The sequence below is a fragment of the Nymphaea colorata genome, chromosome 2, assembly GCF_008831285.2.
Source record: "Nymphaea colorata isolate Beijing-Zhang1983 chromosome 2, ASM883128v2, whole genome shotgun sequence".
In the NCBI taxonomy this organism is placed as follows: domain Eukaryota; kingdom Viridiplantae; phylum Streptophyta; class Magnoliopsida; order Nymphaeales; family Nymphaeaceae; genus Nymphaea; species Nymphaea colorata.
In genome coordinates, this window is record NC_045139.1 from 21,239,143 (window position 1) to 21,251,465 (window position 12,323).

At 39.2% G+C, this 12,323-nt stretch overlaps 1 protein-coding gene across 1 annotated transcript; it reads left to right on the plus strand.

The window, feature by feature from the left end:
- The first annotated feature begins 995 nt into the window (after positions 1 to 995).
- LOC116247365 (histidine kinase 3-like) lies at positions 996 to 7,425 on the plus strand. Its single transcript, XM_031619526.2, has 11 exons — positions 996 to 2,129; positions 2,495 to 2,776; positions 3,429 to 3,598; positions 3,715 to 3,927; positions 4,056 to 4,242; positions 4,323 to 4,374; positions 4,473 to 4,702; positions 4,794 to 4,892; positions 5,000 to 6,186; positions 6,269 to 6,627; positions 7,072 to 7,425. The coding sequence occupies exons 1-10, from the start codon at positions 1,683 to 1,685 to the stop codon at positions 6,525 to 6,527; spliced, it is 3,126 nt and encodes a 1,041-aa protein (XP_031475386.1). The 5' UTR covers positions 996 to 1,682; the 3' UTR covers positions 6,528 to 6,627; positions 7,072 to 7,425.
- Positions 7,426 to 12,323: the final 4,898 nt, after the last annotated feature.

Genomic DNA, 12,323 nt, shown 5'->3' on the forward strand with positions numbered 1-12,323 from the left:
CTTTGGATCAACAAGTAAAAGCTATTCATGATGAGTTCATTAATGACTTTCTCCATGACTAGAGGGGCTCTCCCATGGCTAATTACCAAAATTTTAATTTCAAACAAGAAAAACCGAGTTCGCCAGGTATGGTAAGTTGCTAAACATGACTAAAATAGCACAAGATGCACTCGCGTTAAGAGTACAAATATCTCAGTGGTTTATTAATGGCAGTAAACAAGGACTATTAGAGACGAAGTTGAAGAAAAAGTTAAAAATTAATTAAAAACTAATTTTCTAAGAAAAAAACTTTTACACTAATTTTAGTAACTTACTATAAAAAATGATAAGAGTGGCGGAGAAAGCATGATACTGCACGGCGTATCCAATTGTTGTTTATTTTTTCCCATGTTTTTGGGGCACCCAAATGCCTTGAATGAGAGCCGAATTCATGCAGTGCAACCAACGTCGAGGTACACGAACATTAAGAAAAATCCGAAAATCTTGACCTCTTAACTGATTATAAAAAGAAAACTGTGCAGGAAATCGAAGTGGTGGTGGTCTCCAACTATACCGATGTTCATGCACCCCTAACTTCTCGATATCAGACTTCTAAACTATGTATTTTGCTTCTTCGAAGGAACGCCTTTTAAGTTATTTAACTCAACTTACTCTGCAAATCTCATTGGTTGGTCACGTCCCAATATGGCCCTCCATGGCTGTGATACGAGGCACGCAACTCGCTTAGCAGCTAAAGCGGAGTCTTAAATTAAGGGCGGTTCTGTAATTTCAGAGAGCCTTGGAAGCCACTAGGCGATGGTAGCGTGTGCAGGTTGAGCTCTTGGATGGGTATGGTCACTGATAGTCTGAAAAGAGCGAAAGGTAGGATTTTCGCCCTTTCTTTAGAGAGAAATTTCTTTTGCATCTGAAGGAAAAATAATTGTGACGCCCTTTTTGTTTTGGCTTAATCTTGTATTGACGTTAACGGTAGAATAATCTTCCTATAGAAAGAGAGACACTGAAGATAATGGTCTCAGCTAGGCGACACCCCATAACCATATTCCCCACCTTCCATCATTTGATCTCTCTCTCTCTCTCCCCCTCTCTCTCTCTGTTTAACTGGGAAACTTGCAAGAGTCAACCACTAAAAGGGGGCACACGCTTGATTGAAACAAGAGGCTAATCTGAGAAGTTTGATGGGTGGAGGGGGAGAGGCACTACGAAAAGGGAAGTCTTTTCTTTTACCTTGCCTCTAGTGTGATACTGTGTTGGAGTTTCACGGCTGGGAAGTTACGAGTTAGCCTTCTTTTCATCCTTTCGCTTTTGTTGGGGTGTTGATTCTATCTTTGTACTTCAAAAAGGTGTGTTCTTGGGGGTTAGAATGATGGGGTTTTCTGTTTTTTCTTTTTGATTTTTTGAAGGATTAGAAATGTATTGATTTCATTTTCTTTTGGTCGGGTGTTTTACATGGGGGTATCTGTTTTAGGTGGTCGTTTGTTTTTGAGGATCCAGTGGTGGGTTTTGCTTGATTTTCTTGAAGAGCTGCAATATCTAAAGTTCTGGAATTTAGTGTCCCGTTTCTCTTTTCTTATTTGCATCAGTTTGTGGGGAAAATATTGTACTTTTTCTTGTAAGTAATGGAGTGAGTTGGGTTTTATGTCTTGTTGAGTTTCTTTTTGGGTGTTCCAAAGTTTCACAGAAAGATGGTTGGCCTTCATTTGAAGAGATGGGTGTGGTTGTTAACTTTGAGAATCATGAATTGGGTCTTTGCTACAGAAATCATGGCCCAGAAGTCTGGGGGTTGTGGGAGTACAGGAAAATTGGGGTTGAAATGGTGGGGAAGCTTTGTAGGTGGAGACTGGACTAGCCAACACAAATATGTGTATGTTGGATCTGTGAAGGCGTGGGGGAGCTGGAGGAAAAGACTGCTTTTTATGTGGATACTAGGTGGGATATTGCTATCTTCGTGGATTTTCTGGTATATAAATTCCCAGAATGTTCAGAGAAGGAAGGAGACCCTTATCAATATGTGTGACGAAAGGGCGAGGATGCTGCAGGATCAATTCAATGTGAGCATGAATCATGTTCATGCTTTGGCAATCATGGTCTCAACCTTTCATCATGGGAAGATGCCTTCTGCCATTGATCAGGTGCCTTGATCTTACATCTCTTTTGCTCTGTTCAATTTTGTGTCTGGCTTGGAATTGTTGAGCTTCTGTCTTCGACGTTTTTCATGATCTAACAGTGAGAATTCTGGAATCCCTCTCATATTCCTGTTGTTCGTTTCTTGGTAACTTTTTGGCGGTCTCTTTTTCTTTTAGATTGATAAAAGATATCTCTGCTTCATTAACTTTCACCCATGACACCTCATCCAAAATCCAACTGAGGGAATTATCTTAACTAGGGTATTTGGTCAGCTCTTTCAAGCTCATACCTCTACCGAGTCTGCCTCCTGCTTCTGTAGCTTTAATTGGAAACTGCAGCCTATTGACGACACAAACTTGTCTGTTTACAGAAAACTTTTGCGGAATATACAGATCGAACTGCTTTTGAAAGGCCTCTAACTAGCGGAGTGGCATATGCACAAAGGGTACTGCATGCTGAGAGGGAACAGTTCGAGAAGCAACAGGGCTGGACCATCAAGGTCATGGATGAACAGGATAAGAATCCTGTTCGTGATGATGAGCATTTTGCTGAATTCCATGAGGTATCTCCTGTGCAGGAGGAGTATGCTCCAGTTATCTTTGCGCAAGATACTGTTGCCCATGTCATATCTCTTGACATGTTATCTGGGCCGGTAAACAACATTCTCTTTCGTTGTTTATTTCTTATTGTTTAAACAATTTCACTTCTCTCGTGGATGTAAAAGGCATGATGACAGCTTACAGATATCATAAGGTCAGATGTCATATATTTTATCAGAACTCAAGACCAATTGCTGAATCGTATTGAACTTTTGGTGCAAAAGCTAAGTAGTTCTGTTGTTGATGCAATATTGTTAGCCTCCAAACACCCTTAAGTAATACTTAGTGTTCTCTTATGCCCAGAATTTTAAGTGCAACTTGTTGCAGAATAAAATAGAAAAGAACAGAAGGCATGTTATGTTCCTTGACAATGTTATCATTCTGCATTTTCACTTAATGAGAAAGGAAAAGAAATATCTAGTAGCCATCCTCATGGATCAGCCATTGTCACTTCTCGTTGTGTCCATTACACCGATCCCAGGTCCTGTTTATCCACAAGTTACGACAGATCCAGAACCTGTAAAAAGTAATATTTTGACTATATAGGTTTCATTTCTTCGTATTTGTTTTGTTCTCCTTTTAGACTCTGGCAAATAATATCCAGAACCTGTCCATTTGTTTCGTATTTGTTTCTTGGTGTTTGCTTCTAAATCATTAACTTTTATAAAATCTAATGGTTCATTTTGTTTATCCTTGCACGTGCAGGAGGACCGTGAGAACATCTTGCGAGCTAGAGCATCTGGAAGAGGTGTTCTTACTGCTCCTTTCAGCCTTCTGAAGTCCAAGAGGTTGGGGGTTATTCTTACTTTTGCTGTCTATAACAAGGAACTTCCGCTGGATGCGAAACCTGAAGAGCGTATTGAGTCAACAATTGGGTAATCATCTAATCTTGTGGAGCCTATTTTTTATCCCCGTTGACTTATTTCATAAATTGATCTATTTTGGCTACTGTAAGATGTGAGTTGTTTCTATTTTTCATATTGATTTCCAGGTATATTGGCGGAATTTTTGACATTGAATCCTTGGTAGAGAAACTGCTTCACCAACTTGCCAGTAAACAGACCATTGTTGTGAATGTGTATGATACGACCAATGCTTCTCATTCAATCAGCATGTATGGCCCAACTGTTTTAGACAATAGGCAGCGGCATGTTAGTCCACTAAACTTTGGGGATCCCTTCAGGAAGCATGAGATGCAATGCAGGCAAGATGGATCTTTTCCAGTACTTCCTTAATTATGTGCTTTTCAATCAACAAGCTCAATCTATTTTTTGATATGCTTAAACAGTATTTGGAACTCACATGCGCCTTTCCTCATATTGCATTGGGCAGATTTAAGCAGAAGCCTCCTTTACCATGGTTGGCAATAACCACATCACTTGGGATACTCGTTATTGCTTTGTTGGTAGGACATATATTTTATGCAGCAATGGCTCGTATTGCAAAGGTAGAGGATGATTACCGTGAGATGATGGAACTAAAAGTGCGTGCAGAAGCAGCAGATGTTGCAAAATCTCAGGTAGATTCTGATATGCGGTAAACATCAGATTGAAGTTTTCTCTTCCGTATAGTTAATCTGAATGTGTTCACCTTTTGCAGTTTCTGGCTACCGTCTCCCACGAAATCAGGACTCCGATGAATGGTGTTTTAGGTGCGTGATGAGCAAGGGCTATTGTGATCCATCTAGATGCTTGATCTGGTTAGTCTTCATGTTCAAGTTGTGACAGCTCACTCGTTTCTTCAATTCAGGCATGTTGCAGATGCTGATGGATACAGATCTTGATGAAACACAATTGGATTATGTTAAGACGGCTCAGGCTAGTGGAAAAGCACTTATATCGTTGATAAATGAGGTTCTGGACCAAGCAAAAATTGAATCAGGCAAGCTTGAGCTTGAGGCTGTCCAATTTGATCTGCGGGCCGTTCTTGATGATGTCCTATCACTTTTCTCTGGCAAATCTCAGGACAAAGGAATAGAGGTAAGTCTCAGTCAATGAGAGCTCTGCTAATTTTATTCGCCATTCCTGATCTTGGATGAACTTCTGACTTGAATTGATTTGGTGAGAGCAGTTGGCAGTCTATGTGTCCGATAAGGTGCCAGAAATTCTCATAGGGGATCCTGGAAGATTCCGTCAAATCATTACTAACCTCGTGGGTAATTCAATTAAGGTACAAATTTTTTCTTCTCTAGATAAGTCGACCTACTCAAAATTGAGATCTGCATCATTTCTATGATCATGCATTTATTCATCCTGATCAAATTTGTTCTTTTCCAGTTCACGGAGAGAGGACACATCCTTGTATCTGTTCAGCTTGTCGATGCGGTGAAGAGCTCATCAGAAACAGCTCTAGAGCCTCCATTCAAACTGTACCAAGACTGCATTAGGAATGGTTATGGTAATTCATGTAATACACTGAGTGGGTTCCCAGTGGTAGAAAGGAGGCGAAGCTGGGAAACTTTCAAGTCAATCAGTACAGATGCGCTCACCTGTAACCAAGTTCTCAAGGCAAATCCTGCAGATGCTGTCAACGTGCTTGTCTCAGTTGAGGATACAGGTGTTGGAATCCCTGTAGAAGCACAAGGTCGTGTTTTTACACCCTTCATGCAAGCAGATAGTTCTACTTCTCGTACCCATGGAGGCACAGGCATTGGCCTGAGCATTAGCAAGTGCTTGGTTGATCTCATGAAGGGTGAGATAGGATTTGCAAGTGAGCGTAATATTGGTAGTACCTTCGCATTTACTGCAGTTTTTACAAAGGTGCAAACCAAGTCTAATGAACCTAAAGGTCATTGTCAACAGTATGAACAAGACTTTGTAATATCAGAATTTCAAAGAATGACTGCCCTCATTGTTGATCCAAGGCCTGTTCGTGCTGCAGTGACTAAATATCATCTTCAGAGGCTTGGCATTGGAGTGCAAATTTCCAGTGATCCAAGTGAGGGTCTCAGTACAATATTGAGTGGGAAAGAGAACATCAATTTGGTCTTTATTGATGAGGAAGCTTGGGTTAAGCATGCTTACATCTTTTCATCGTTTATAGTTGATAAATCAAAGAATGGTGCATTGAGCGATACAAAGTTTTTTCTTCTGGCAAAATCTATAACCTCTGCAGAAGTAAATGCATCCAAATTTCTTAACAGATGTCCCCTAACTGTGATCACAAAGCCCCTTAGAGCAGGCATGCTTTCTTCATTCTTGCAACGAGCTGTTGGTATTGAAAAGAAACAGAATTGTCGTAGCAGAGAGCTTCGCCTTGCATCTCTTAAGAGCATATTGCATGGCAAAAGGATCCTCGTTGTAGATGATAATGCTGTAAACCTCAAAGTTGCTGCTTGTGCTTTAAAGAAGTATGGAGCGAATGTAGAATGTGCTGAATCTGGCAAAATAGCTGTCGCAAAGCTCAAGCCACCACATGAGTTTGATGCGTGCTTCATGGATGTTCAAATGCCTGAAATGGACGGGTAATTCTGCTGCAGTAAGAATACTGCTTAGAGTACCGTATTGTGTGATTGACCATCTCATAACATACTGTTGTGATTTCAGGTTTGAAGCTACAAGAAGAATTAGAGATATGGAAACTGGTCTAAATGATCGCGTCCAGAAAGGTGAAGCATCTGAAGTTCATGGAAACCTCGTACACTGGCATACACCAATCTTGGCCATGACTGCTGATGTGATTCAGGCCACACACGAGCACTGCTTGCAGGCTGGCATGGATGGTTATGTTTCCAAGCCGTTTGAGGAGTCACAGCTGTATGGAGAAGTAGCGCGTTTCTTGCAATCTAATTCTTCTTCAGATTAATTGAGAGGTTTTGTGGTTTTGACTGAGCATCGTGGACCACGAGATTCTTCTTCTGCAATCAATCGTTAGGAAGTCCATTGGTTTCCACACTTCCCATTAAGTAAGTTTCTGCTGGATCATTTTTTGCTGAAATTTTCTTTATTCCCCACTTTGTTGTTTTCTAGTTGTCATGTTAGGTTGTCAAAGAGATTTGCTTCTCACCAATTAAGTGTATACAAGGGGCAAGCAGGTCAGGTGGTTTGGTTAGGAATTACACGGATGTCAGTTGGCTGGAATGTTTTCCATATGGTTAATCTGGGTCATATTGGATTACTTATCCAAGTGAACCAAAAACTCAACGATGGAATTTATCTAGCTAAGTCCCATGGGCATCATCCCTACTCCCTCAATGGAATCGAGGACGACACTGGACTCACAATTTGTTAGCAGTTCCTGAATGGGCATATCTGAGACTTTTTTTAATGGTTTACAATTGATTCCATTAAAGTGTAGCTCTGTGGTGCAATGGAGTTTCTTCATAGTTTCCTTTTGTATCTCTTTTCAGGGACCAAGAGCAATGGTGATCCTTTAGCAATGGTTCCTTTTGTACAGTTACGTCTTCTTGGCCAAGCCTTTGCAAGAATTTTGTGACAGAAAGAAGGATCAATAATTGCATTGGCATGTTCAGTTTCTACCAATCTGTACATATGTAGCTCCTGATAACGAAGCATTCTTTTCTAGTTGAAGATTCAAATTGTTGGCTGGGGACCAGCGAACCAGAGGAATTTCTTATGCTCTGTTATCAATGGTCTTCACCTTGTAAAGTGTAGTTAGAACTGGTGATTTAGCTATAATACGAGTGTATAGTGATTGTCGTTTTTTAATTCTAGGTGATTGTATTTTCTGCTGCAAAGAGAAAGCATAAAAGTTTGAAGGATATTATAATATTTAACAAAATTGTTGTTCTGAATGAATTTAGACATTCGTTCGTCAAAAATAAAAAATAAAAAATCTGACGATATCAACCTCTTGGGCAAGTCTGGATGTTGAGGCAGCAGCTTGACCCAGTTACGTAAATTGCTAATTCTTGCTCATAATTCCATCTTCTGCTTCTCCTGTGCATGGTGGCAACTTTTTGAGCTCAAGGAAAATCAAAATCTTCCTGATTTGTGATTACTGCTCCATGGTGTACATTTATGACTCCTATTATCAGCCTTTGTCCAGTTCTAATTAGCATTTGAAAAGAGGAGGTTACCTTTTCCATGATTGTTATAGTTGATAAGTAAACTTACTGACAAATTTATGACTGAAAGGGACAATCGGTTCGCTAGAAACAAAGGCCCCTTATATTTCACTTGCTCTCTCATCAAAGCTGATTATGTTGCAAGGAATATGGTGTTTTTCTTAATTGGGTGAAATAAGCATTAAGTGCTACTTTTAGTGGGTCTCAATATTAAGTAAAGTATTTTTCCTACAGGCCCACTTTGACAGCATAGCGCTTACCTTGAAAGAAACCAGGCTAAAAGTTAAGCTTTAGGCCTACAGTCCAAAAGTTTATTTTTCATCTTCCACGTTGATTTCTTTCCACGAACAGAAGACTTGTTGGATTCTTTCCTTCGGAAGATTACTACTTTATCCATACCATTCAACCATCGAAACATTCCGCATGATCATCAGGAAAAAAAAAACAAAAAGGAAGTTTACCGCAAGAAGCCATTCCAGCAAATTGGAAGGCTTAAAAAACTGATCCGAAACATACCATGTGCATAGTTTAATAAAAATTCTCTGCCATCTTTTTACTGAATCATTCCTCTGTCTGCAACAGGGCCGCTGGAAATCTGTAAAACTTCGTATTTATCGAAATGCCTTTGAATCCTCAGATGTAAATTTTATGGTGAAACTATAAATAAGAATTCCTCAGAAGGGAGAACAAGTTGGTACTATTTCTTTTGTCAAATGTTAAAGGGAGTAGGTTTTCTCTTTGGCCTTCTGTTTTAGCGACATTCATTGCGGTGGAACTGCACAGAATAGGCTGTCACTATTAAGAGCACATGGCATGATGGTACGACGGGGAATAAATTGCCTCACAAATACATGCAGACAACCGTGCTTGCATTTAATGGATGCCTGACGGAGCTAGAAAAAAAATTCCATTGCTGTTAACTAGCGCTTGTTTTATTCACAAAGTTCCCCCCCACCTCATTGGAGTACCGAATTAATTGAAGCCCCTGCATGCATTAACTTCTACTGTTGTTGTCTCTTCTCATGCACGTTTTTCTTCCATGAGATCTTCCTCCCCACCGAGGTTGACTAACCTTGGTCAAATGCAGGTCGAGGGTTCTGTACACATTATGCTTGAAAGATGATAGGGATAATACGCCAGAGCTTAGAGCGTAGAATCCTTAGGAGAATATCCTTGCTGCTTGTTTAAAATGGCAGGTTAGTGGGAGGTGTAAAGTGCATTTGACCTGAAGGGTATATAGCGCAACTTGCTTGGGTCAGTGGTTGATAGGCGGCAGTTCACTAATTCGAGTAGCATGAGTGTGCTCTCCACTTGTGTGCCATTAATAGAAAGAAAGCAATGCACAAGCTGAAATGCAACATAAGCTCCAACCCAGACACAAATGCAGTTTTGAATCCCGGTCCCAGGAAGGGCCTTCAGCATTCACTCAAACAGTGGGATAACCCCTCCCTCAACATTTATAAAGTGCGTTGACAAAAGTGACGCGATGGATGCTGGAAATTAACCTCCCATAAGCATCTCTCTCAAAGTTCATACGAAGCAAACATATATATATATATATATATATATGGGGCTTGGCAGGAGACCTAGCTGCATTGGTTTTACTTGCCATATGTATAGTTTATTCTTCTTAATAATGTAAATTTAAATTAAGTAAAAACTCTATGAACTTCAAGATCCTTCACTCTGCACGGAGGTTTAACCCCATAATTTGAAATGAACTGGCCAAAGTCTATAGTTGGATGTCATTTTCAAATTTTACAATGTTGAAAACCGTCACAACTCGTATATTCCATGGCTAAAAGCCCTGACCAATCAACTGCTGTCAAAGAATGCACTAATACGATGGTTTTAAGCGCCTCAAAACTTAAACATATCATCTGGTCATAGAGGTTGGATATATATATATATATATATATATATATATATATATATATATATATATATGTGTGTGTGTGTGTGTGTGTGTGTGTGTGTGTGTGTGTGTGTGCACCATGATAACAATTCAGTTAGTTGTCAGCATTCTCACACGCGTGGACATTTCCCTTTTTGTGGTATTATCACTGTTTTTTTCCTTGCATATTGACATTCTCCCTTAGGCATTCGGCACTAGTGGAAGAAGAAGCAAAACCTGGTTGATTCGATGTAAGAGAAAGTGAGATTCAGCTACCGTATTTTTCAGAAAACGAAGGTTTGATGTTGGTGCAAGCTTTCAAATTAAGTGCAATCAACGTGAGCGGAGTTTGGACAGTGGCTGAGTTTGAAAAACTTTAAGTGGTTTTTTTGGCAGCAGAGACATTTGGTGAGTGTCTTAACAATCTGCCCAAAGATTTATGCAGGTTATCGGACATTAGAATTATTATTCACGAACCTATTCCAATCTTTGAGTTAGATTCCTAAAACATTCACCAAGTATCCATACTGCCAAACGACCTTTAAGAACCCAGACGCTGAATCAACTAATAAATATATTTTGTAATGGACAACTGCTCAGCGAGAAAATGTAGTACTAAATGAGAGGCATCACTTGCAAGCTAAGGATATACCAAAAAAATTATCACACTACAGAAAAATATACAAGAGCCGTTGCTAATAAGCCCTAAAGCCGTAACAAAGGTATCGGAAATGACCCATCATAACCTAGAGGCTGGCCAAGGCCAACTGACACAGACGGTTGCCAATAAGAAAGCGACAGCACAAGGCACTGGTAATGGTTACCAATGAGAATCTACCGCAGTAAGAAAATTCACCGCTATAGGTATTATAGTTCTTTTAGCGATGAAATAATCACCACTATAGCCTTGGCTAATTCTTTTTCCTTCTTTGAAGAACATAAAATAGTACTGCTAAACGACGCAAGAGCAACACGAACAGTAATAAATACAAGATGAAAATATTTTGCATTTCATTAAATCAATTTGTGTTCAACGTAAAACATTTTTCAAGAGCATTTGATAAGTCATATCCACAAGTAGGATAAGAATGTTAAAAAGCGATTAAACCAATATACAAGAGCAAAATATATCTCATCTATTAAACAAATTGTCGACATCGGCAGATAAGAGCTACCCAAAGCGAATTCAACCACAGGAAACAATTACCACCTATTGTTATCTTCATTTCAAATGGATTTCAGACATCTCTCTCAGTCTCTCTCTCCAATACATTATATATATATATATATATATATATACTTGACGATGTCACTATTAAACAAATTGTCGACATCGGCAGATAAGAGCTACCCAAAGCGAATTCAACCACAGCAAACAATTACCACCTATTGTTATCTTCATTTTAAATGGATTTCAGACATCTCTCTCAGTCTCTCTCTCCAATACAATATATATATATATATATATATATATGTACTTGACGATGTCACATGTCACCGCGCTGTTGAAGGTTCACACACTTCCTGATTTGATAGAAAAAGGGTGGGTTCTACCAGAAAAATCAGGAGTTACAACAAGTCCTGGCAGCAGAATATGAGATATAAAAGTGCAACACATGCTAACACATGCTTTTATAGCAGAAGTTGATAGAACCCACGTAAATTTCACACTTGATCAGACATCAAAGTAAAATCAATTTTCTGTCATGTAACTTTTGGTGCTGGTAGTTTGAACATGAAGTTCCAACGAGTAGACCTCAGGCACATAAACATATTCTCATGGTTCCATGTTTATATGCTAGGAATTTCGGTCAGTTGAGAGTTTGGCAAACATTGAACAAGATATCCATTTTCACCTATCAACCCATTTTTGAATCTTCTTGACACATCTCTCTGCTGTGGGGTGGTCAAATGTGTATAAGGCATCCATTTAAGATGAGCCCAAATACAGATCTTCACTATAGGAAAACAGACCTCTACCGGTGACATTTTCACAGGTGTTGCCACCACTATAGCTCTATGCCGGGGAATTCACCTCTGCAATCACCATTATTGTTGCCCTCGCTGTAGCTTTTTGGGCGAAACAATTCTGCCTGGTGTAGCCAATCTATATCGAAGCTCTTTATCACAGGTATAGATCAATTAATACCGGTGCATTACACCACCATTATAGTGTTTAATAAAAAATCAAGCTTCGTGTGGGTGAGTGTCATTTCAGTAGTTACGAAAGCATATTTAATTGGAAAAAATAGATAATGTTTTAATCTATAAATACATTTAATCCCATAAATAATCGATCAATTATAAATGATCAAAGTGGAATTAATCCCATGTTTTTCAATATACCAAGTAAATTGTTTCTAAAATATTTACCTCAAGAAAAGCTAGTTTAGTTCCAACGAAAACCTTTGCTCGAAATAGGTTCCCACTTTCATTAGCCAACAAAATCATATATATAGCAAGAATAAATATAACTATTTCCATCGAGTAGCCCTAACTTATAAAACTAGACCCTTTTACAAACCATTAAGATGCCCTTTTGGACCACTCCTACATCTAATAAAAATGATAATTGTCGTCAATGTCTCTCCTCCTCAACACTAATCTGCCACCTTCCAGCTTATTCTCTCACTTGATACCACAAATCTGCATTACTCTCAAAAAGTTACACCATGAAGTC

Excerpts from the sequence above, each read along its gene's own strand:
- LOC116247365 (XM_031619526.2), top strand. The coding sequence starts at position 1,683 with ATGGTTGGCCTTCATTTGAAGAGATGGGTGTGGTTGTTAACTTTGAGA. Across the intron at positions 2,130-2,494 it reads TGCCTTCTGCCATTGATCAG|AAAACTTTTGCGGAATATAC; the intron begins GTGCCTTGATCT and ends GTCTGTTTACAG. Across the intron at positions 6,187-6,268 it reads CAAATGCCTGAAATGGACGG|GTTTGAAGCTACAAGAAGAA; the intron begins GTAATTCTGCTG and ends TTGTGATTTCAG.